We start from the raw sequence: 27,387 nt of genomic DNA on the forward strand, positions 1-27,387 counted from the left end.
AAGAGACCTATTCAATCAGTGCTGTAATATTTCGATCTTTTCAGATCATTCAGCACGACTTTTATGCTGAGTTATTGGTACTGTTAAGTTTTTTTCAGCTTGGGTGGTTATGGTTCCAATATTCCCGCCTTAAAGCTTTGGGTATTGTATTACCACCCCTTTTAATTTTGTCTTTTGGAAGTTTCTGTGTTATGCAGGCTCCGTAACGTCAGATCCCCTTTCTAAATTCCAGTTTGTTTAGTTCTGACCATTCTTTTCTCGTTTAGGGCAAACTCATTATTCAATCTGACTTAAGTACTTGATCTTCTAAACGAAGATCTGAGAACGACCCATTCGACATACGTCTTCTGTATATTTTGGATTTCCAGTATTACTATTTTTATTTTAACCAATCGGACGACTTGTTCGAATGCCAAAGAGTAAAAAAAATGTGCAGTCATTCCAGGGCTCGAACCCGGGACCCCTCGCTTACAAAGCAAGTAGCCTACCGACTGAGCTAACCGGCTATCTGATAAAATGCGACATAAGAATTGTAAATATCAAAAGTCAAGGCTACAGGTAGATTTGCAAAATGTTGTAAGCTAAGCTCTGATTGGCTAGCGAAAGGGTCGTCAGAACGAGGCTATGAATAGGTCGTTCTCAGATCCTATGCGTAGCGTAATAGGAGATGTACTTTAGTCAGATTGACTCATTATTGTAACTGGGGACCATACGCCGCTTTTCACGTGTTTCATTGAAGGTTCCATGTGCAATGCCGTATGAACATATCTGCGGATGTCTTTAAATTGTTTTTGTACAATAGCATGTGTAAATGTTGAGTTCTGCTCAACCCGGGACTAGAGGGCGTAGACAGACTCAATCAAACCGCTCCTGTAACATTTTCATTTTTGTCGTGTTGAGCGATCTGTGGAGTTTTCACTTTTTATACGCCCGAATAGATATATTATGTTAACCTCCGGTGTCCGTCTGTCCGTCCGTCCGTTACCAATTTCGTGTCCGCTCTGTAACTCGTGAACCCCTTCAAGGATTTCAAAGAAACTTGACACAAATGGTTTACCACACCGGGACGACATGCAGAGCGCATGTTCTGGATGGCTTGCTTCAAGGTCAATGTCACACTTTAAGGTCAATAGCCATATGTGCGTGTTTTGTGTCCGCTCTTTAACTCTTGAACTGCTTGAAGGATTGTAAAGAATCTTGGTACAAATGTTCACCACATCGAGACGACATGCAGAGCGCATGTTCTGGATGTCTCGCTTCAAGGTCAAGGTCACACTTAGTTCATCGCTCTGTAACTCTTGAACCCCTTGAAAGATTTCGAAGAAACTTGACACCAATGTTCACCACATCGACACGCTGTGCAGAACTCCTGTTCTGGATGGCTAGCTACAAGGTCAAGGTCACTATTAGGGACCGAAGGTCATACCTTCGGGCGTATATTGTTCCGCATTGCGGTGCTCTTGTTCTATTTTTGTATTAAAATCATTTTATGACAATGTTGTTTTGACAGAAACCGTCAATGTATTCTTCTATAATACTATAACGTTCACACATAATATTTCTATAGTATGATCTCATGTTATTAAATGATAACTTTTAACAATTGATGAATCACACTGTTACAAGACAGTTTAGTTTGGTTTAAACAGTATTTATTAACATAATATATACATAAATCACATACATACGATAAAATTTACAATCAAAAATAATGTAAAGGATCTGAAACAAACTTTCATCGAATACTTATGCTAATTCATTTCCTTGACAGTAAAACATGTTATAAATATAGGGTGTAACAAAAGTATGGTTTGTGTCTAGTTATTTGTTAGTTTAAGGACACGCTTAATGGTCGAGGGGTGACCTGCTTTAACATAAATTTTCTCCATATTTCTGAAAAATTAACACAATGTGTAGCTTACCAAAATGAAGACGAAAGTTTTACCTATACATGGTACTATTCTAATAACATTTTATGATTCAAAATATGTAAAAGCCTATTGTTATCTTCAAACACATTCAACTGTATCATCAGTACTTCAAATGACCCAAATATTTGTACGCAGTATGGAAGGCCCATAAACTACAGTGTATCACAAATTTTCCCTTAATTGCAAGACAAAAAGAGTTACAGACAAGTCAATTATTTTTGGTTATTTGTTTCCTTCCCCGATGAATTAAAAGTTCAAGAATGGTTTAATTTATTAATTAACTGTGATACACTTTCATAGAATATCCTTCAAAGGGATTGAATCACATCAAACACTACACCAAGTTGTGAATTTCTGTACTGAGAAAACGAAGGAAATGTTTAATTAGCATTAAATCCTTTGGCCCACCTTCATGAAAGCATGACCTTCCACCGAATCGGACTACTTCATTATTCTATTCCATGTATCGTAGGTCCACAATTTGAACATTCGTAATAATTAACCCTCTTCACCAAGATAGACAGTCAAAATCAGTTATATTTACCTGATGAAAATCACCCATATAATATTCGATTACATCAAGGCAATATAATTCCCATTAACGCTCCCTGTAAAGCCTTGAATGACCCCCATTATCAAACAGTAAGTTATCAATGGTGGGTGCACAAAGTTATTCGTTTAGGAGTAATTGTCTTTCTTGTCAGACCTGGGGTCAATTACCTTAAAATGTAATTAATTAAATTACAAATACATTGAGAAATGTCCAATTAAATTGCAATTACCATTACATGAAATTTAGCAATGTAATTAATTAAATTACAATTACATTCTAAATTGTAATTAATTACATTGAATTACAATACCAAATGTGGTGCTTCTTACATGAACACTGTAGCAAAGTTACTTTGTACTACATATACATGATAATTCACCTGTAAACTGATTTCAGTTATTTCAAAATTGAATTTAAGCTCAAAGTAAAATGTGTGTTTGCAGGAGAACATCACTCAGTCTTTGATATTATTGCAAAAGGAGCTAAAAGTTAGCCCTAAATTAATAGTTAATACATTGTCAAGGAGAATTCAGTTAGAAGATGCATGTAAAGTCAGGTATTTCTCTGAGGTCTGAATTTCTCTGAAGTTTATGTGATGATGGTTCCGCAATATGTTGCAAATTTAACTGGTATAGTTCAGTATTTAATAATTTACATTTTAAACATATATTTAAAGTTTGTATCCTTCACACTTGATGTTATCCGAAGGACCACATTGAAAATAAGTTGTAAAACATTCATGAGCCATCCTAGAATAACTATGTCACTAAAACTGTAGAATACTCATAATGTCTACAATAATAATTATATTTTTTATCTTGTACGACAGTGGTGTCAAATGCTATGTAGTTTGTATCATTTTATACAACGAATTTTATCACAGATAAAAAATGATTAAACTAAATGCTAAGCATTTCAATTTTTGCTCCATTAAAAATGTAAATAATAATGATGCATATAACAGTATCAAATCATAATTTGATCATTTCCTTCAAAACATAGTGACAAACATCATCAAAGATTACCAGTTGGTTCTAATAACAAGAGGGCCAAAATGGCCCTAGGTCGCTCACCTAAGAAACACACCATAACAGTGTAAACCATGTTTGACCATGTTGGACCCAAAAATTGGTCTCTTGCGATAAAACAAGCATTTTCTTAGATATGACCTAGTTTTTGACCCTAGATGACCCATGTTCAAACTCGACCTAGGTTTTATCAAGGCAATCATTCTGACCAAAATTCATGAAGATCAATTGAAAAATACAGCCTCTATCACATACACAAGTTTTTTCTTTGATTTGACCAAGTGACCTAGTTTTTGACCTCAGATGACCCATATTCAAATTCGACCTAGATTTCATTAAGGCAATCATCCTGACCAAATTTCATAAAAATCAATTGAAAAAAAACAGTCTCTATCGCATACACAAGATTTTTCTTTAATTTGACCTAGTGACCTAGTTTTTGAACTCAGATAACCCATATTCAAACTCGACCTAGATTTCATCAAGGCAATCACTCTGACCAAATTTCATGAAGATCAATTGAAAAATACATCCTCTATTGCATACAGAATGTTTTTCTTTGATTTGACCTAGTGACCTAGTTTTTGACCCCAGATGACCCATTTTTGAACTTGGTCTAAATTTCATTAAGATAATCATTCTGACCAATATTCATGAAGATCAATTGAAAAATACAGCCTCTATCGCATACACAAGGTTTTTCCTTGATTTGACCTGGTGACCTAGTTTTTGACCTCAGATGACCCATTTTCGAACTCGGCCTAGATTTCATCAAGTTTATCATTCTGACCAAAATTCACGAAGATCAATTGAAAAATACCGCCTCTATCGCATACACAAGGTTTTTCTTTGATTTGACCTAGTGACCTAGTTTTTGACCCAAGATGACCCATTTTCGAACTCGGCCTAGATTTCATCAAGGTTATCATTCTGATCAATATTCATGAAGAATAATTGAAAAATACAGCCTCTATCGCATACACAATGTTTTTCTTTGATTTGACCTAGTGACCTAGTTTTTGACCCGAGATAACCCATTTTCGAACTCGGCCTAGATTTCATCAAGGCAATCATTCTGACCAATATTCATGAAGATCAATTGAAAAATACAGCCTCTATCGCATACACAAGGGTTTTCTTTGATTTGACCTAGTGACCTAGTTTTTGACCTGAGATGACCCATTTTCGTACTCGGCCTAGATTTCATCAAGGTTATCATTCTGACCAATATTCATGAAGATTAATTGAAAAATACAGCCTCTATCGCATACACAAGGTTTTTCTTTGATTTGACCTAGTGACCTAGTTTTTGACCCGAGATGACCCATTTTCGAACTCGGCCTAGATTTCATCAAGGTTATCATTCTGACCAATATTCATGAAGATCAATTGAAAAATACAGCCTCTATCACATACACAAGTTTTTTCTTTGATTTGACCAAGTGACCTAGTTTTTGACCTCAGATGACCCATTTTCGAATTCGGCCTAGATTTCATCAAGGTTATCATTCTGACCAATATTCATGAAGAATAATTGAAAAATACAGCCTCTATCGCATACACAATGTTTTTCTTTGATTTGACCTAGTGACCTAGTTTTTGACCCGAGATAACCCATTTTCGAACTCGGCCTAGATTTCATCAAGGCAATCATTCTGACCAATATTCATGAAGATCAATTGAAAAATACAGCCTCTATCGCATACACAAGGTTTTTCTTTGATTTGACCTAGTGACCTAGTTTTTGACCTGAGATGACCCATTTTCGAACTCGGCCTAGATTTCATCAAGGTTATCATTCTGACCAATATTCATGAAGATTAATTGAAAAATACAGCCTCTATCGCATACACAAGGTTTTTCTTTGATTTGACCTAGTGACCTAGTTTTTGACCCGAGATGACCCATTTTCGAACTCGGCCTAGATTTCATCAAGGTTATCATTCTGACCAATATTCATGAAGATTAATTGAAAAATACAGCCTCTATCGCATACACAAGCTAAATGTTGACAGACGACAGACGACGGACGACGGACGACGGACGCCGGACATCGAGCGATCAGAAAAACTCACCTGAGCATTGCTCAGGTGAGCTAAAAACAATTATATCAGAACAAAGGAGTTATGTCCAAGGGATTAACACCTATCATAATATTCTATGTTATTTTTCACAGCTATGAAATGCAAATTAGCATGTTAAAGTAAAGTGTCACTGGTAATAAACTTATATATACTATTTGTTAAAGAAACTGGATTAGCATGTGCCATGTCTTCTTCTTCCCTCCTGTAATGGAGAACCGCTATATGCGTGCGCCTTATTTTAAATCCAGTTGAATAGAATATATGTTTCACAGCTCTTGACACTATTAATTCCACCACCATTGAACGGAAACGGTAATTTCTGATCACTATTTACGCTGTACAATCTTAAATAAAAACCCTGATAGGAACATAAACTTATGTACAGGTGCAGAAGGGAAGACAGTCCTTGACCCTTTTAATAACATTTATTGCAGTATTTTATAACATTTATTTTATAAGTTTCAGTAAGTTCATTCTTGCTGAATTCAGAGGAAAGTAATTGGAAAGTAATTGAAATGTAATTGTCAATTACACCCTAAAACTGTTCTGTAATTAATTAAATTACAATTACATGTAATTGATAAATGACCCAATTACAAATTACATTCAATTACATAGGAAATGTAATTTAATTGCAATTAATTACAATTACATTTTTAATTACCCCAGATCTGTTTCTTGTATATAAATCGGACATGATAAAAGGTAGTGATTTGTTGTTTCTACATCACCACATGTACAATAAGGAATATTTGAAATTGATTTACGAAAAATGTCATAATTTAGGGAACTACAGCCAAGACGGAGACAAGTATGTAGTATTCGACCAATCCTACTTCCTGATAGGTAATGCGGCGGTGATTTAGATGCGTCGCTATTTAAGTGTTTCTGAAATATTGCTAAGGAAGGCGTTCCGTTCACGAATCACAGATGGAATAAATGAATCTTTGTATAATTGTGTACGACAACAAGATATTGGTATATAATTGTATATAGACGCAATAAAACCGTGTCCTCCAAATGTAATCTTGTAATACTGACATTTGTCTTGCACGCAACACAGTGTCAAAGTGTCCAAAATTTGAAACAGATCCTGTATACCTTTTGCCGTCAAAGTGTGACCTTTGATATATGCAAAAGAAGAATGAAAAGAAAAACACAAAAGAACTGGCAATAATCTTACGGAATTAGAATGCTACATGTATATCAAATATACATAAAATATGGGTACACTCGAGGACTTAAAAAACGTTACATCCATAAATGGCGATTATCTAATTCTTGCAACATGAAAGTATTTTATAATTATTAAATCTGATCTGATGTAGTGGTTTCTCTTGTGATACTTGAAGCGTGAACGTTGTCGCATGTGTACGTATATCTCGTTCTATATTTCAAGCTATAAATTTCACAGCGCGCGTTAATAACAATTAAGTGTTATTACATGTTGGAGTCGACTATAAACTTATTCATAAAATTCCCGACTTTTGTTAAATCAAAGATCTATTCTTTGAAATCAGTATTGGCATTCATTCTTCTCGGGAGTAGGCGTCTCTCAAACTCTTATTGAACGCTACAAAGCGAAAATATCAAACACCAACTAGTCACTTCGGTAAAGTAGTCTCACCGAAATTATACTGGAAAGGATGCGGCTGTATGGTTCCGTGTTTGTCATCACAACATGAACGTTTTAAATTACGTGAACGTCATCTACGTTAGCGTGTTGCAACGTAAAAATCAATTTATCCTTGAACAAAACGATGTGAGCTTCATCAGCGGTAGTCACGCTTTGTTTAGTACAGACAAATTACCTCCTTAATACCCGTAATTATTATACATATTTCATCAATATATGCATAACGAAAATTTTCGATAAAATTTTTCCAAATCCATAGATGGGGCGTTTTTCAAGTCCTTGGGTGTATATAAAGATGAAATAAAAATATAATACAACTTTATTAGGCGGGGTTTGGCATAACTTAACGTTTAGCTTATACACACACAGAGAATATGTACAGTCTCAAAAACAAACATTGACATTTTTCATAGTCTAAATGTAAATGATTTTATAGACTTCACATTGTGTCTCACTAATACTCGAGGCTACATATGATTGATTAAAACTAGCGGGAAAACTGTTATGGTTTATATGTTAAGAACTAACTGAATAAACTACTGTTAATTTTAAGCACCCGTTTGAAAAACATGTTTGTTCGTTTAAGGTATTAGATCACTAATAGAGAACCTCCTTTTTGAAGAGTATTCAATTTCTACCATAAACCTACTTTTACTGCAATTCTTAGGGGGGCGTAGGTTCAAGCCCTACTGGGACCAACTTTTTCCCCCTTATTTTCCTTTTTTCTATTAAGTTTTTACTTCTTTCAAGACTTATTATTGATTTCTTGTACAAAAATGGAAAAAAGATGAATCTTATAAGTGATTTCTTTGTGTTCAAAGTGAATTTACATGTACTACTTAAACAGAAGGGGTAGAGTAACACATCTTTAAAAATATTGAGTTACACGCGGTGAAAGTTCTCTATTTTGCTTTCACTCTTAGATTATATATTGTGGAAGAAATTTAGGTAGGTTTTACGCCTGCCCTAAGGTTATTTTTAAATAAAGTAAACAAATTGCATAACAGAAACACAGCATTCGACCTAATTTTTTCAATGTTGAAGTATGAATTCTGTCTCATTAAATCCGTTTACTTGAGGTACAATAGAAAAAATGATATTGACATTTTTATTTTGTGTTTTATAATTGTTTACCAATAGTTTGATGTTTCTTTTATTAAAATTAATGGTAAAATGAGTTCTCTGCAAACGTTTTGGATAGTGGCATTCACATTGAAATTTGTCTCTAATTGAGCTTGAGGAGATAACATAAGTTATACAAAATTTATAAAAAACGGCACGGTAAAAGTTGTTTAAAAATTGCAAAATAGTGCAAAACACGGTTACCTTGAAGAATATACCAAGCAAAGGCCATTTTGTAAACATTACTATTAGTGATCTAATACCTTAAGGCTTGAACATGTTAGTGAAAACCAGATTAACGAGTTTCATTCAGAATAATAACTGTCAACATACCGTTTTCTATCATTGCTATACCTTTTACAAATCAGATAGAAGTTAAATTCATTATCAATATCATAAGTTTACAAATTTCACAACATATTTAACTTATTTCTTACCTATCTTGTCCGTTTCTCACGATTTCAGTCTAAAAATAAAACACGCCTTTCTTAAGTTACTACAAAGGTTTCTATCAACCATTGCTAAAATATAGAAAGGAACTGTTCTCATATACCTTTAACGGGCATTCCCAATTATTTCCATAAACATATGAATATAATAGGTTTTGTTACATTTTGAGCCCTGTTCTCTGTTATAGGTTACATCTTTTCGTAACATTTTCGAATGTAAATCAACTAGCATGGGTTATTCTAACATATAACCATTGACATACATACGTAATTTAAAGTATAAAGAAAATATCTATTAAAACTGTAAGTGCCGACATTAAATGCTTTGTTAACCTTGCTTCCTAGCAGAATAAGCTAAAATAAGCACAGCTTACATTTAAGCGGTCACAAAAAAAAATCATGAATATTTGAACGGTAACTTTTCTGTTAAGGGATATCGTGAAACAATCCGTTGTTACTAAGAAAACACAATTTTGTAAATCATCTAATGAGCTCTGTCTCTAGTATAACGTCTCAGATGAAAAATATAAATTTCTCTATTTCTAACATAAACATAACTGCAATGTTAAAACATTTCCGCTATAAAATGTATTACTTAAGTGTGTGTGTTTTAAATGTCAACATTTAAATACGAAATGCTTTACAAAAGAAATGCATTGGAAGAGAGCACCACTGGAAGAAATAATCACTTTGTTGATTGTGTCTTAAAAGTTATTTAACCATTACAATATATATCATTAATTTCTGTTCATCGCATATATTTAAGAAATAATATATCTCATCGGTGATTTGTCGCTGAATAAATCACTGCTTGGAGTTCAGATGCGAAGGAATTATATCACGAGGGCGTAGCCCGAGTGATATAATGCTACGCATCTGAACGACAAACAGTGATTTATTCAAGAGCAAATCACTAAATGAGATATATTATTTCGATTCTAACACGTTATCAAGGACTTTAAAGTATACCTTGTCGGCATGCATTAAATATTTGCCCGTTTTCAATCGGGTTCTTTTCCAGTGCGCCGTTACGCCGCTTGACGCTATGACGTAATAATTGTGACGTCAGAACAGTGAATTGTTGTTTAATAAATCACTGTCTCCAGCCTTCTTTGTTTAATAGGAAAATGAATCGGATCGTGTTAGAATTGAGCTTTTATAATTACATAGACCGGAGTTTCCACTTCGTCTATTTCGTTACTTTCAACCTATCAGTACATTTTATAATGTATAACATCGTAATCGTGGAATTTCCAGATATCTTGTATATAAAAACGACACACGAATTTCTAATTAATGGTCTGTTTGAAATCATGTTGTTCCAGATTCTTCAGGAATTTTCTGTCAATATCTTCTAAAGTAACACCTTTTACCCCTAACTCCTCACGCACACGTTGTAGATAGGTCTTATCAGGATAGCCGAACCTGAAAGTGTGTAAGAGACGACTTTAATATTACTATCTATGGTGGTTTCTCTAAAAAGTCTCCACGTACTTGGATTCGATAATTTTATATAGTTTTGTAGTACTTCGGGGGTCCATGTAATTTTAGTACAATAGAATTCCGCTAAAGCCGATGCTAGGAGGAGCAAGGGCGAGAGGTGTTGCGCATTACCTCTCACGTACAGACTTAAGCAAACCGAGTCTCCTATAATTTTGCTTGGTTTTGTTCTGTGCTTCCATGGGATCTTCTTACAGATTGTAGTAGGCAGCAAACTGGATACAAACTCTGAAAACTCCACTTTACACAATACCTATCAGCAGAATTGTTAACAAATAGATAGATAATATCCGAGAAAAAATGTAATCGTCTGATTCTAACGACACAGTAAGATTATTTCTGATCTTTTTTACTAGAATACTTTCGCGACACAAACAATATATTGCAACTTTAGGCATGTTTATTTCTGCTATGATAATTATCGGAAACCGCAACAGTGCCGATAAGCTAAGACCCTAGCATGAGACCCGACGTAAAGGCTATATATGTTTAGTATTTGTTGCTACTGATAAACAAGACATGTAAAAAATATTTTTCCAAATAATATCAAAACAGACAATTTGTAGAGTATTTTTGCATTGAATTTGTATTATTATAACATTCTTAAGAACATTCGTAAGAATAAATCGTGCAATTATTTTTCAAACGTAAACTTAAACTCTTACTGAGTATTTGGTCTCATGTCTGTTTTATGGTGTATATCATTCCATGTGATGACTCCCTCTTGCCCAGTTGTTCTGGACGTTCCAATTGTGAACACAAGACGTCGCTCAAACGCCGTCTTCAGCATAGCACATATTTCTCTGCCTTCTGTGTTGTCAGGTAAAAACGCTGTACGAGTTATACTACTGTAAGGTGTTCCAGGCCGAGGGTGAAGTTCCTTTGGAAAGATAAAATGACAATACTGCATCTTCTAGTACACTGGCAAAACGGTTCAGCCGATAGATATTTTAATAAGTTTGAGCCGTGCCATGAGAAAACCAACATAGTGGGTTTGCGACCAGCATGGATCCAGACCAGCCTGCGCATCCGCGCAGTCTGGTCAGGCTCCATGCTGTTCGCTTTTAAAGCCTATTGGAATTGGAGAAACTGTTAGCGAACAGCATGGAGCCTGACCAGACTGCGCGGATGCGCAGGCTGGTCTGGATCCATGCTGGTCGCAAACCCACTATGTTGGTTTTCTCATGGCGCGGCTCAGTTTAAAAATCAGATTTTATAGATTAGTTTGATGCTGTCACCTATTTCAACATGGTATCACGACAAGACAGCATGTACACCATTAATTTTTGAAGAAAAAAATATTATAATAACAGTAAAAAAATACATGACATCAGACTTGTATAACATAATAAAGATAATAATTGAAAATTATCATACCAGTGCAAGGAATGCATTCAAAAGTGAAACACTTATTGAAGGTATTACTTGTCATCATCATTATTTTGTTGTTTGATATGACTGTTTTCAAATACATATACCTGTTTAAGACTATCAAGCAGAACAGTTACTTTGAACTAGAATCTTACACCCGAAAATAATGCAATGAAATGAGTTATTTGATGAAAGAAAATGTTAGTGAGGTTTGTTGTATCGCTCGTTCACAGAAAATCAGTAAAATTGTTTACCCACTTAAAAAAGCGTTACCACACGAGTTCTGTCATATTAGTCCGCAACCATTACAGATCCCGTTCATAATGTGAGCAAATACATGAATATAAACAAAGCCTATGATGTCACCCATAAATACACTTATCAACGAAATCCGAGTCCGAGTCTGAGTTAGTCATACGCACCCCTTGTGTTCCGCTTTTGAAATGGTACATTATTGAAATGCTGTTGTGGCGTTCGTATCCGGAAAGACGTACTTGTCTTTTGGCAATCTCCATTGTTCCGTCAGGCTGATCACCAGTGATTATACCACAAACTTGACCGCATGTCGGACATACTTGTTTTACCTAGAATTTATTCTGTTTTGGCATTTGCTCAATTTCAATCATTTTTTTAAGAACTCATTAAGAAACGATTCTACTTCGAAATTGAATCATGTCACCATAGAAATTCTGTTAACTACTACGTTTTAAATAGTTTTGTTCATTTAAAAGAAATTGTGTTTCCTTATATTCAAAATACTTTTTAAAAAATATGAAATACTACTTTTGTACAATCTCGATATGCATTATATACACTGTAAATAAGGATATATACAAAAGAGCCTTTTTTCATATTGAATGTATTAAACGAGTTGAATAAATTGCGAGACTCTATCGAACATCTTGCCGTGCATTTTTTTCACATGTGAAGCTTCTTAACCTATTCTAGACAAAATCAGTTCGATGAACGCCAAAATATTACTACACTTGTTTAATAGCAATAATGACTATCTCTCTCCAACGTGAACACTTTTTTTAAAAAAATACCTTAAAATACCCTTCAATACATTCTTTACAGAATTTATGACCACACTTTAGTATCTCCGCGTCGTCTATGGTGTCCATGCATATAACACAATCTTCGTCTGCTGCCGACTGCGAACAGAGAGCATGTATGTATAAATTATTCTTTGTGAATGATTTTAATTTACACTGTAACGGATAAAATGTATATTAAAACTAAATGAAGACTAAACGTTAATGCATAAATATAAAATATACCAATCAATCAGTCTTTTATGTAGTATTTCATTTATATAGGTCTGTTATCTTACAGGCCTCCCATAGCTGTAAACTTCCCCATAGGAGTCTTAGATGTTTATGTGTTCGGTCTTTTTCAACAATCTTTCAGTCATAAAGGTCGAATGATCATCACAGGGAATGGATCTTCGACATTCTTGTTGTAAATCAAGTCTATAGAAAGATCATTCCTAGAATGCTACCAGTCAAATAATAAATTCTGTTCACGAACTCAAATACCCCCTAGTACATGGAAGACACATGCCTTACCTATTGGTATTATCATCCTGTTTCAAATGAAAATAACACTAATGACAAAACAAGCCTAAAGGAAGATGACAATAATCCTAGACAATTGTCATAAAGCAGGTATATATTTCTGTAAAAATAACAACCACAATTTCATCTTGCGCAACAAAATAGCCCAGTATATTCATTTACACATACATTTTTCATATTGCATCTCTTACTTCTCAAGTTATGGCGGATTCACCTGTAATGATTAACAATAGAAGGTCAGAAAGACGGACGAAAAGGCAGATGAATGGAAAGTACTATTTAAGTAATCACAAAAGGACAGTATAACATTCTCACAGCCTTTATTCCACAATAAATTGCATTGAAATACTTTTGCATTATCGCTGGGTAAAGGTTTGGAGGACGGACAGTTGAACAGAAAGGCACACCTATAGTCACCCGGTGAAAACCCGTAGAGACTTAAAAGACAAAAGACGTATAGTGATGTTGCGGATAAGCTACCGAATCCTTTTGTTGTCAAGTACAAGTATTGATATTTTTTTAATTCACACTGGCACTAAACTATCATGACTACTTAATCTTGTTTGAACTAACAAATTAAGGTTTATGTGTACATTACAAAAACAATCTTAATTACATGTTCTACCTTACTGTCCCGTGCGATGGATACTTATAACATTCTCAAAAAGTTGTCCCCATTTAAAAAAATGAATGCCATTTGTAAAGAAATAAAAGTAAACAATTGCTGAAAACTACGTTCCACCTAGTTATATGAAATTTCAGCACTAGGCCATTGTTTCAAATGTATCAAAACGAAGATATATATGTAAGAGTTCTTAAAAAAGTAAGTTTTTAAAGGCGTTGAACTGTCCGAAAGTATGGTCTTTATGCAGTCCTTTTCCAGAATTAAATTTATACATCTGTGAACTGACAATTGTTTTATAAAGTAATATTTATGTTTTATACGCTGTTCAATTTTCATATGAAACAAACCTTTCTTTCTATGATTTGGTGTTGTTTTAATTTTTGTTTCTCAAACTGTAAAGTTGTAGGGTTAACGCACGTTTTTTTGTGTAACAACATCTGCACAATCCCAAGGGATTGGTTGGTGCACGAGCCCGTAGGGCGAGGGATTCTGCAGATGTTGTTTCACGAAACAAACGTGTGTTATCGCTATTCTTGCATAAAACACAACTAAAGTGCTGGAAATATCGAAAAAACGACTATTCAGCTGACATTAGCCGATCGAAGTCGGCCGTTTCAGGTTGTTATGGACACATGTTTTATTTATGCATTTCCAGGGCATACAGAAACAGTGCATATTTTATACATGTCGAACGGACATTCTTGTTGTGGTAATTTCTTTAATATTAAATATATGAAAAATAAGCATGACTCCCCCTTTTTCCGATATATCGGTATGAACTTTAGCTTTAGAGGCTCGGAATTATGAGAAAAGGGCATACACGGCATCCTGTCTTTACACAATTTGCAGGTGAGGTGCCGACAGAACACAATTCTGCTTGGTTTAAATTAATAGTCTGTCCCTTGCGCTTTTTAAATGTAAATATTATCGTTTAATAGAAACTGGTATCCATACCTATATTCTTCATGTCGTTAAAAATGAAATCTCTAGGCCTATAACTAGAAAATTTTTCTTTGCACCCCACCCCATCGCGATCAATGTTTGATAAACACAAAAATTTGAATTTTTCCAACATCGATATAATCAACTTAGATGGGATTTATAAACTCAAACGTGGTTGGTGAGATCTACAAATAAATTGAAAAATATATAATAAATACCTTCTGTTCATCAAATGTTCATTAACTATGGAAAAATCCTTCAAACTTTACGCTTCGTCATGTTTATGCTTTACATTGCACACCATCACTACATCAGTAAACTGCATAGATGTGTAAAGTAAACACAAACATTTTTTAAAAGTTTTAGTGTAAGATTTAAAGTTAGCATGTCAACTTTCTCGACTCAAATTAATTTGGAAAACGATATTGTATTTTTGTAAATGTTGTTTGCCTATCATTTTCAGGGATTAAGTCGCGGCGTGTAAACTTACTTTAAGTCAAATATGCGTAATAATACAATAATAAGGAACGTCAATTCAGTCGCGTATCAAGAGAGGTAGCGCTTATTACAAGTCAAAGTAAAGTTAGGTTGAAAAATGATATTTTTAATAAAAATGTAGATGAAAAGATTTCCTAAATCTCGGACCCTTCGACTTCGGCCAAAATTGATTCGGGATCCATAATTTGCTTACGTTGGACCCGCAACAGCATATTCAAAACGTTCACCAACAGCGCGTGCTCACGAGAATCTCCTTGTTTGTACACGTTTTTTCCCTGTTTGTGCATGCCCGAAATCGGCAAAAAACAAAGGTTTTATGCAAGAATAGGCGTTAAATCACGTTTGAAAGCTGTCGTTACATTTATTAATAAATTCCCGATATTTACATTACTATCTGCAGTAGTGACATTCTCGTCTTCATCGTCTAGCGTTTCATCGACTTCATACTGCTGTCTCTTTGTTTCTGTATCGTTTTTCTCCTGCGGACTAATTTCATTTACACACCTTCTAAACACGTCTTGCACTACCATTGCAACTGTTTTATCCCTCAGTACAACATGCACTTTGAGCAAGCTGTGCTTATTTTGTCGGTGGAACTCGATCAATTCCTTAAATAATTCTTCTGTACTCCTTATCTCATCCATGTTCCCGCTACCTGATAAAAGACGCTTCTGGTTATTTATATAAACTAGCGATGTTAAATGTATTAAGAGGAGACTGTTTGGTAGTAATTAAGTGCTGTCGGTAAGAAAACATACAGGTTATCTACAGGTTCATGATTCCCGAACGCTCATCCAAGTACCATTGCCCTTACCAATAATATTATGGTCAAGGTCAAAGAGATCGAACTGAAGTACATAAAAACTCGGACATGAACGGTTTTAAAGTTCTTATTCCAACGCGATACTCGTAATATCATTCTAAAGGAACGGTTATATTTAAAAACATGTTTAAAATATATCAAGTCGCTTAATATTCATAAACAGATAATAACGATTAAAATGTTTAACGTGAGTTGACAGATATTGGTTTTTGTTTTCAATATTTTGACGGTATTTAAATTTATTATTATTTTATAAATATTGCATTCCCGAGAGGGTAATATGAAAAATGCTCACCTCGACCGAGGCGTCAGTTTTGTTTCAAACTTTGATAACAAGCTGTTATTTCTAATACAAGATGTAGGTCAGTTAAGTATTCATATCAAAGGTGACAAACTATTTGAAAGGCGACATCGGCAGTATGATGGTGAAGCGCGAAGGTGCGACTGCGAAGCGCAACAGTACGGGCGAAGCTCGACAGTACGATGGCGAAGCGCGACAGTACGATGGTGACACTACGAAGGTGACGCACGAAAGTAAAGCGCGACAGTACGGCTGCTAAGAAAAACAGTACGATGGCGAAGCGCAACAGTACGATGGACTGTCACAATCGCACTATCCCGCTTCGCCATCGCACTGCCGCACTTCGCCATTGTACCATCCTATCTTCGCGCTTCGTTTTTACAGGGAGCAGATGCCGATCCTAAAGGAATACCGTAAAAATTGGAAAGGTTTAAATATGCTGCATGGACACTTGAAAATTTCATCTTATAATAAATATAAGCGCCTCGTTAACGTTGACCCGTGCACTCTTTTTTCCAAAGCGACCTCATACCTCACAAAAGGAGATATGCAAAATAACATGATTAACGTGATAATAAATTACGGAAAATATCAGATGCGTAGAAAAACAAAATAACAATTTTGCACATGAGATATTAAATCACTGAATAAGTTAAGTTAATTGGAAATTTGTTTTGAGTATTTTTCTGAGCTTTAATAATGTTATATAGCACCCTTTTTATGCTCCAAACACGTTCAAAAGTTAATATCTGCATACATTGTGTTAACAGTATTACCTGTGCCAAGTAGTGGCAGCGCAAGAGATACAATTTCCCTTTCCTTTGCTGCTTGCAGTATATTACTATATATCGGCGACATTCCTTCTGTAATATTTCGAGGAACGATAGCATGAAAGATCCATTTGAATAAATTGTCTCCAGCCGGAGTAATAATCACCTCTCCATCCCTTCGCCTGGAGGTAAACTGCAAATTCTTTGTATTTCTGTATTCCTGACCTCCTTTCTGTAACAACAGTTTGGCTATCATTCCTTTGGCCTGACCAGTCCCGTCTTCGCTACAGACAACACCCTCTATACCGTTCAGTGTAAAAAAATTGCCTTCATATACATCTGCTACAGGCTCTGATTCAAAAAAGCATGTCAGTTTCGAACCGTGTGATTTATACGATGCAACTATATCAGTACTTTTCTCTGGTGATTTACTACTAAGATGTTTTGGCAAATACATTTTAGCGCGTCTTCCAGTTTTATGGTGTGTACGATTTTCGGATGTGTTTATGCCAGCCGGTTTGCCTTGCTTCAAATAGATATTAACATCAAACGGTGGTTTTTCTCTCTTCGTTATCATTGCTTCGAATGTTTTGTGTATTATGTCGATCATTGCTGGATCCAGGTCTACAAAGTGGACTTCTTTCAGTTGTTTACGTCCTTTAAATTCCATCACAGCCTTGGCATACTGTATAGCACAAACATCTTTCGGGACTTTAAAAATGCCTGAAAAAGAAGTACAATGTAATTTATAAACATATTGTCTAAAACACGACAGCAACGATAGCTCACCTGGGTAACATTATCCTTAATTTTAATATGCTTTTCTCTGTTAAAACACTCTTACACTAGAATGACGTCACTTTAACGTGCGGTGACGTCAATGTTTTTGTTGCGACCAAGAAAGAGCGCTACTATATTTTATCTACTTATTTAGATTAAGGGTATATTAGAATCGAAATAATTTATACCAAAACTGTATTTTAATATTGCTGCTATAACTGCTTAATAAACTGTCTAAACTTAACAAAACTCTAACTTGAAATAGATTACATTGAAAGTCCTATTATAGTAACAGTATCGCTCCATCAATCTAGTTTGTATCCTAGTTAACCTGGTATCTAACCTGGCCAAGGTTTCATTAAACCGAACATTCAGACAATGCATATTATGTAGATCAATGACAAAGTTTTTCAATGATTTGACCGGGCAACCTGGTTTTATTACACATGTGACCTAATTACAAATTCATCATAGATTTTAAAAAGACAAACATTCTGACCAAGTCTCATGAAAATCAGGTTGGAAATGTGGTCCCCACTCCCCCCTCCCCCGAGTGGAAAAATTAGGTATTTCTATAGTATGACCTGTTTAAGACCTAGGGTAAAGAAAGTTAACCTCTGACACAGACTTCGTAGTTATACACATACTGACAAAGTTTTATAAATATCAAGTAGAGCATTTGGCGTCTAAAGAGCTAACATTTTTTTTCTATGATTTACGAAGTCTTGCCCACAGGTAACCCGCCTTTGCACTTCTGAACCTACCACCAGTGAAAGAATCTTATATTCCAGCACCGGTGAAATCACCAGAAATCCCAGTCTAGTATGCCAAAAATTGAGAAGATTATTTTGATTATTATTTCTACACATCCGCACATGCAGTACACCTATCCTCCAGCCATGCTACTCCCAACCCGATATCTCCTCAAAATCCAAGTCAATTTAGTTTCTCGGATATTTTGTGGTATGTGCTTTTGTTGCAGTATGTTTAGGTCCTGATATTATTTGCTTTTTTGGTATACTAGTATTTGTATAGATGTGTTATTCCCTGCTTGCAGATATATTACATAACTCAGTTTGCCGACTGGAATCATGTGACATGTATTCTAACCGTTTACAGCGCGTTAAACACCCCTGTTTGCCAATAAAGACACATACTTATTATCAAATTACATCATACTCACCAGAGCTTATGGTTGGTAAAGCGACTGTTTCCAATTCTTTGTCCTCAGCCATCTTAAAACATCGAATGACTGTTTCCTTTAACTCGCGTTCGCATTGTTTTAAGCTGATCTTTGTAATAGGCTTGTAATCAGACCATCGTGGGCCAACTGCATGCAAGATACATTTGAAGCTGAGAGATCCAGCACTTGTACATACGACAGATGCTACGTCGAGTGGACCTGGTAAAATAATATTAGTATCCGTGATATCTTTCCGAATAATAGTCATCTTATCAGTCACTTCCAGCCACTGTATATGAATTCATGACTCAGTGTGAATTTTATTTTCTAGATATATGCAAAATAAACTTTTAAGCATTAACGGTGTACTTTAGACTAAGAAATTGACCATAAATAGACCATAAATCTGGTCTGGCAAAGTGAAATCCCAAACAGAACATTAGGTTCACAACTTCACATGCTATATAACAATCCCCTAATGTTTTATGACTCTAGATCAAATACTTTTTTGAGATACATAGGAGAGAAACGTTTATCGCTCCCTCAATGCATATTTCTAACTTAGTCAAGGGCCATAACTCAGGACTTGCACAGAGAAATCCAAAAAAAAAAACAAAAAAAAAAAAACAAAAAAACAAAAAAAAAAAAAAAACAACAAACAAACAAACAAAGAAAACAGAAAAACTCATAGGCTGAATAACAGTCCTACATGGTTAAATATATGTAGGTGAAATATTTGTTAAGAAATATGCATCAGAAACTTAATGTAACTTAAAGTTCTTAATGTGTATTTTTCACTAAGTCAAGAACCAAAACTTTGTTCTGGCCGAGTGAAACTCTAAACAGGACATCAGTTGCAAAACTTGTCATACTATACAACAAGCCTCTAATGTTTAATGACTTTTAAGTAAAATCCATGCGATAACAACTTGTATGCCAAGGGTCATAACTTTAGTCTAACCAATAAAAGAAATACCCAATAACCCCAAGGTGCACCATTTCCGCCAACATTAAATCGCCTCTATTGGATGTACGCATTATTGAGACTAAAGGTTAGGTTTAGGTTTAAAATAGGTATAATAGTGTACATTTAATGTACATTTAATGCATGCGTACACATGCGAGAGATTAAATGCCGACCGCACAATTTCACACGCTGGATAATATTTATGTTACGTTTCAAGACCCTAGGTGAAATACGTTTTAAAATACGTGCAACACAAACTTTAATGCGCCTTTATGCATATCTTTAATTGTCAATGGCCATAACTCTAGTATAACTTAGTGAAATCTCAAACAAAACCCCCCAGTTGCACAACTTTACATGCTAAATAATATCCTAGGCCATTTAATGCATATTTTTGACTAAGTCAATGGCTATAACTCTGGTCTGATTGTGTGAAATCCCAGTTAAAATATTAGGTGCACAACTTGACATGCTGAATGACAATTTCATGACTGGGTCAAATACGTTTTGAGATATACATGACACAAATTTGAAAAGACGGATGAATAGAAGGATGGAGGGACGATCGTGCAAGCCTAAAACAATTGCAAGTGTAGGGGAGGCACAAAAGTGTCCATAACTGTTAAATAAATGTAGCTACGGAATATACCAGTAATCTTCCAGTTTTTATATGGTGCATTGAGTAGAAACATACTCGTTTTAAACAGATAATCTATTCATTACAGCTTCAGTGTACATAAATATATGTTACATGTATTATGTTACTGGTATTTCTCATAGTTACTAATAATCATCCAAGAGTCTTAATCATGTATTCAAACGTCAAACAATGGATTTGTTATTAATGCAGAAGCTGGCAACGTTTTGCAACTACACATTTTCTACGCTTACAAAATAGTGAGACGGGAAGGAAACATATTATATATTTAGCTCCATAAAGCTATCTTTTATTACAGTATAAATGTACGTCTTTGAGTTATAGCTCCGACTACAAATACATTTTAAATTACAACGTGACATATCGAATTTCGGAAAAATATTTTATTGCTTCAGCCCTAGTATAACAAAATTGATTTTAATTATCTTTAATCATTACAAACTGCTATCAATTTTATAGAAATAAAAGTACTAAAAAGGTAATCATAAAGAAGTACAAGTGATATTCAATTCTGGTATAAAAGTCAACATAAAGACTTCCAATATTCAGATATAGAATATAATGTCAAAGAGTGGCAATATCACTCAAAGAGTTATCAATGAATGGACAAATATAAACTGATTATAACGTGTATACTATTTACTGTTTTCAAGGTATATTCAATTATCTCAAATTACATTAATACGATTGCGAAACCATTGTTGTTACAGATCATACACTATGCTCGTTCCTTACCTTTGTTATCACGTATCAAAGATTCACATTCTTTCTTCAACCCAATACCAGCAGCTTTAGCAATAGCATTAGCGATACCTCCACAATGTTGCAGGTTTTCGTTACCAGCGTTGACTATGCCGTCCACAGGAACGTCAAGAATGTTAGCTTCATATACTTTCACTACAATATTTCTATGCGTATACACACGCAAATGTTTCGAGTCTTTTGACCAAGAAAATGATCTATAAACCGTCGGTTTTGAATGTAACGGACTAGCGCCTGTTGTTTCCACAGTTTCTGACGTATCCATTTCTTCCTTACGTCTCGATGACACAGGCTGACCACATGTCAAGTGATCTGCATCGTTAGTATTGTTAAATTTCAACTCAAAATCCGTCTTAACATCACAAAGTATTTTTTGTGAGTTGGCAAAAACTGTTATGTTTCTAGAATCCTGATCATGGATATAACAAACGTCTTTCCTAACATAGCGTAAATCACGCAGGATTTCATGAACAGATGTGGCAGAAACATGTCTAACGGATATTTCACAACTCTGCATCTTCGTTGTTTGCTCAAGATATCTATTCAATGTTTCTATGGATGAGTTAACTAAATCTCTCAGACCTCTCACTGAAAGCTCATTTCTGCTTTGTATGTAATCTATGTCTACACCTTTGTCACGAAGAGCATTTAATTGAATATCATACAGTTCTTTGACAGCTCCGAATACCGTACTTGAAACGTCAGTGATACTCATGGAGGCGATGTCAGGTGCACTTATGTCTTCCAACGTTTTCTTCAAGTGAGTTTTTGCGTTTTCTATATCTGTCTTCGTGCCAGTTACCGTTATTCTTACTGCGGATTTCCTATTGCGTTTCGAGGACGGTAAGACCGCTGAAGTCGCTGAAATGATGTGAAATTGGAATATATAGAGATTTATAATATTTACAAAACAAACGCATTTAAAGAACCAAGTCGTTACAAAACAAGAGATGTAAGACAGCGCCCTCTACTATTCGGCAATTTGATAGAAAAATGAATTTATGTCTCAATCTTAAAAAAAAAAGTATGAAAAGGGCATAATTCTGTCAAAAATAAAATCAGAGTAATGGGGATGGAAACCAAACATGCAAATGATGATTATAAGAAATGTTTTTAATTTCAAGACATTATCTTTTAAAGTAACAAAGATATGTCTATAAACGAAGCTTTCGAAAAACTTTAACATAAAATAATTCCAAGTATAACAAATTCGTGACCTTGACCTTGGGTATAATAGGCCCAGCCCCTGCACATACTTTGTTTGCATGCTGAACAATGTTAATGTGAAGTTACAGTAAAATATAAGCAATAGTCACAAAGAAAAACAAAGATTGCCGAAAAAACTTTAACCAGGAAAGCTCACGCCGACGCCAAGTCGGGCAGAATAACACACCTATTCTCCGAATTGTGGAGTAAAAAGGAAAATACGCCCGACAGGAAAGTTACATTCAAAGAACGCAGTCACTCATAAGAATTTAACAACTTCTGAACTTTTTAAAATCGCAACTTGTGATTTTCACCACAGCCATTTTCATTAGGTATAAAATTAAAGGACAGGAAAGTACAACAACACTGATTTCAAAATTGAAAACGTAAGTCAAACAAGGGCTTAATTTTGTCAGAAGGCAAAACACAGTTACGCGATCTGCCATATCATCAAAGTGAAGAAGGAGTGTGACATTTCAATCCATTCTCACAAGTGGTTACCGCGATACTAACTTAAATATAAAACCTTAACCAAAAATGACTAGACATAACGTTGCCAAATACTATTTGGAACCTAGTGCATGACAGATTATGATGCTAAATAAGAAAACAGATACCAGCAAAAGAAATGCTAAGTCGAAAATGGGTATTACGTTGTCAAACAGCAAAACAGAGTTACAACATCTGTTCACTGCAGGTCAGAATATCACGGTGAACAAGTTCGTGGAGTTTAAATTTCAATCCATTCTCACTAGCGGTTACTGAGATAGCAGTTTACGTATTAACACTTAACCAAATCGTGACGTGGACGCCGATGCCCGATTGAGTGGAATTGCTCTACTTTTGTTTGCCCTCAGCATTTGGAGGATAGTACTAGAACTGCGGTATAATGTGACTCGGTGGTGTAACATGTCACATGTCAAGTGTCTATGGTATGTTATTTAATAAAGCAGCACTATAGAGTTGGGCATTGTGCTCACTGCCATAAGTAGACACCTTCGTTTTAATGGCTGAAAAATTGTTGAAAAAAGACTACACTTAATCAGAACACGCACGGACAATACTTATTTTTCGAATAGTTGGGCTAAAAAACGAAGCATATGCCATGAAACCTGTTCATGGTACGTCAGATCATCCCAGTGGACAAGGCTGTGAACTTGCAATCCATTCCCACTCGTGGTAACTGAGATACCAGCTTGCATACAAACACTTTGCCACGAATTGCTAAGTCCATGTTAAGTTTGGAAAACAAGTCCTGGTAGGTCAACAAATCCTCATAATGTTAAATAGCCTACCTAAAACACAGTATTCTTTACTTACAAATTTCCTTTTGGGTCTTCTTAAAATACTGAAAAGACAGGAGGTTCAACAATTTAGTAAATGTGATATAAGAACTTCAGATCTTTAGATCTTTATACACAAACATATAAAACGGTAATAAATGTGTTTTAACACAAAACACCAAAAGGCTACTTTGTGATATTCCTGGCTGGATATATATTTAAACACGTGTCTTTGGTAGTGATAAGTGCTACTGAATAAAGTTCGTTCTTCGCTTTCAACATGGTATAACAGATTTGTAAGATCTTCCTGGTACATAAACAATGGGGTCAATAAATTTTAAATATAGTTCAATGATTTGGACATTTGTCTTCATGAACTGCTAATCTGATAAGTATCCATTACAAGTTTTCTTTTCAAGCAGAAACAAACATTGGTATCGCTTAAGTGTTCAGGACAGTAATAGTGCGTTTAGGTGAAATATTGTCGGACCACAGATACTGATATCAGCATTATTCCTCTGTATAATGTATACTTATTTCCTATTTCAAAAGATAATGCTTGTGATAACACTGACTTTGATGACACGATATGGAAAACGCTTCCTTACAGTAATTCACCGATTTAATATAAATCAAAACAATAAACCTGTCGTTTGAAATCAAATATACTTAAAGTATCTATAAATACGTTGTCGTTGTCAATAATTTTTAAATGAACTGATATTCGCTGTAGAAGATAAAGGAAGTTCTGTTTTTAATTAAAACAGTACTGCTACCGGCCGTTTCTATTGAAAGAAATGCAAGCATCATTTGCATAAAATTATAAATACTTTTCACTAAAACTTTATGTTGATATTTAGATATAAAAGATATATAACGGAATATATGTTTTTATCAAATGGAGACCTACCTCAAACAGGTCATCATCTTTGTCATAAATAACTAAAAATGCTCTTTCTAGAGTTGAATGAGGGTTTCTCTCCTTGAACTTCTCCATACTTGAAAACATTTCTGATGCAACAACTTCTACTGGGTAACCTAAAGATCCTGTTCCCATAGCCGGAAAAGCTATTGAAGTATGTTTTAAGACATCAGATCTCTCCAAACAGTTCATCATAACTTTCTGAAAACCCTGTCCAAAAAATGTTTTGGTAAATAGCACAAACAACGTAGCTGTGATAGTAAAATAGAAAAGGTGGAAAGCCACAATTCATCCAACACGAAAAAAAAATGAAAATGTTGCAGACTCACTCGGTTTGGTTGAGCCTGTTCATGGAAGGTAGTGGAAATGCAGGCTACCGTCAACGCCCTATAGGGCTGAGCAGAACTCACCAATTCCGCAGATGTATTTCATTATAAGCTTCGTATGGTTACCCAGTTTGACCAGTTAAGCGACGTATAATTCCGAGGATCACAAACATCGCGAACGGACTGATTTATTTATATCTCAAGAAAACAAATTGAAAACAGTTCCATGACATAATACGAAAATTAACTTAATAGAATAAACAACTGTTTGATGTTATATCGGCCAAAAGCAGTTTAATGGCATAATACGTAAATTAAATCAAGATAAATCAAAGTACTGAGAGGACTGATGGGGGCAATGCCTTGCAGTTTCAACACTTGGGGTAACCCATTCATGTCAGGAAAGTACATGCAGGCATTATGTAATGCACTTGTGTGTGGCAAGAAATTGAGTGGTCACAACTTTTAAAAGTGCACAACAATAAAATGTATTAACTTTGTGTTCAATACACTTCTATATTTTGTTCAAAAGGTAAAGATTAAAAAAATCTAGTCGTGTTCAATAGCAGTTGTTCATAGACAAACAAAAACCTTTCATTTTCAGGTTTGATAAAATGAAAAAGATAAAGCTATACAATGTATTTCAATTTCTTCAATACTTCTGTTACGTCCTGACATCATGTGTTCTTGACAGTCTCACAGAAACCGGCAAACTTTGTAACACTTTATGAAAGTTTGGACAGAAAGTAAAAATATTCCAATATGTGAAAGTTAAAAGGAACAGGATTTCCTTGAACTGACTTTGAAAAATCTAGGCTATATTTTCTAATGTGTACAATACTTATCAATTAAAAAAGTCAGGAATGTTTTTTTGTTACAAATAAGCAACATTTTAATAAGGAGTCGTCATTAGTTAACACACAAACACCTGTAAAATATTTTTACAGATCTACCTTTTTTCCATTCCAACTATTCCTAAAATTCAATAATTGTTTTCTTAAAAACATACTTGATATATAATGATATTATTATTATTCATATTGTTTGTTATGTTTGTTGATCAAAATAACATTTAGGTTATTTGATATACACCTGTATTTCGAACTATCAATATCATAATATAAGAAATACATTAACGACTATGAAAACCGTGATTCGTCATATCAATGAACCTACCGAACTGGCATATAAAGTTAGGTTCGAGTAAATTAGGATACGGAACGTCCGTGGAAAAAGAACAAGATTTCTAGATCTGGTGGTTCTGCCTTCGAATATCTCCATCAGAAACCATTTGCACCCTCAAAAAGATGAAATACATTAAACTGGTAACATAAATGTACATCTGCAGAGATAATTACCAAGAAAATGAGGCAAAAATATAACGGGCACCTGTGGCAAGTTATCATCGCGGAATGGTGGATTACCTCCCATAGCAAAAATTACTTGGTCTGAAAAATGATGAAATATGTATATGTTCGCGCAATTATAACAGTACTTAGCGCACTTTTTACGTTAAACGATAATTTTCCTGCAGATAAATACCAGTTTGATCAGCGTATATGGCGTTTTTTTGTTTTGTTTCTTAAATAAAAATCTGGGAATGAATTTTTTCTTCGGTCCTTTTTCAATGATTTCCCGAACATTATATGTTAAACACGTCATATACATAATGTTCTGATCTTTAGACTAAAGAATCGGGCACATGTTCAGTTTGGGAAATGCTGTACTTTTCCAGAATAAGCGCGTTTCTATTGGCCCTATAGTGAGGTCGGATTTCAGGAAAAAGTAAAAACAATATCTCTCCTGATTTGCGGTGGCTGGTGGTTGCTATTGAAATTACTGCATGCCCGCAAGATTCTGATGCCATAACTTTTGACAACATCTCCATGGATTCAAACCTTCCCTAGATGATATGTATATTCAGGATGCTCTCTCCAATTCACAGTACATATCCATATCGACGCACTCTTTTCGAAATCTGCTATATCGGCGGTTTCTTTGCGTCGGCACCGGCTATTTTTTGCTATAAACAGTGCCCAGGTTGGTATGGGAGGCGAAAAATCGAGCTGCCATCCATGATCATAGGTATG

General features: G+C 34.8%; 2 protein-coding genes across 2 annotated transcripts in view; both read right to left on the reverse strand.

Moving 5' to 3' along the window:
* LOC123546517 (serine/arginine-rich splicing factor 10-like) overlaps nucleotides 1–27,387 on the reverse strand; it is a 146,103-nt gene that overhangs the window by 87,402 nt on the left and 31,314 nt on the right. The gene's annotated exons all lie outside the window — the stretch shown is intronic.
* The window catches only part of LOC123546491 (uncharacterized), a 39,227-nt gene continuing 13,447 nt past the window's right edge, over nucleotides 1,608–27,387 (reverse strand). Inside the window, exons 5-14 of the mRNA XM_053550868.1 lie at nucleotides 24,960–25,181; nucleotides 24,087–24,114; nucleotides 21,534–22,421; nucleotides 19,174–19,392; nucleotides 17,217–17,933; nucleotides 15,703–15,971; nucleotides 12,721–12,828; nucleotides 12,097–12,258; nucleotides 10,969–11,183; nucleotides 1,608–10,228 (exon numbers count right to left, since the gene is read on the reverse strand). Of these exons, the coding sequence (XP_053406843.1) occupies nucleotides 10,093–10,228; nucleotides 10,969–11,183; nucleotides 12,097–12,258; nucleotides 12,721–12,828; nucleotides 15,703–15,971; nucleotides 17,217–17,933; nucleotides 19,174–19,392; nucleotides 21,534–22,421; nucleotides 24,087–24,114; nucleotides 24,960–25,181 (2,964 nt within the window). The 3' untranslated portion in view covers nucleotides 1,608–10,092. The remainder of the gene's footprint in view (nucleotides 10,229–10,968; nucleotides 11,184–12,096; nucleotides 12,259–12,720; nucleotides 12,829–15,702; nucleotides 15,972–17,216; nucleotides 17,934–19,173; nucleotides 19,393–21,533; nucleotides 22,422–24,086; nucleotides 24,115–24,959; nucleotides 25,182–27,387) is intronic.

This window comes from Mercenaria mercenaria, chromosome 9 (genome assembly GCF_021730395.1).
Source record: "Mercenaria mercenaria strain notata chromosome 9, MADL_Memer_1, whole genome shotgun sequence".
Taxonomy (NCBI): Eukaryota; Metazoa; Mollusca; class Bivalvia; order Venerida; family Veneridae; genus Mercenaria; species Mercenaria mercenaria.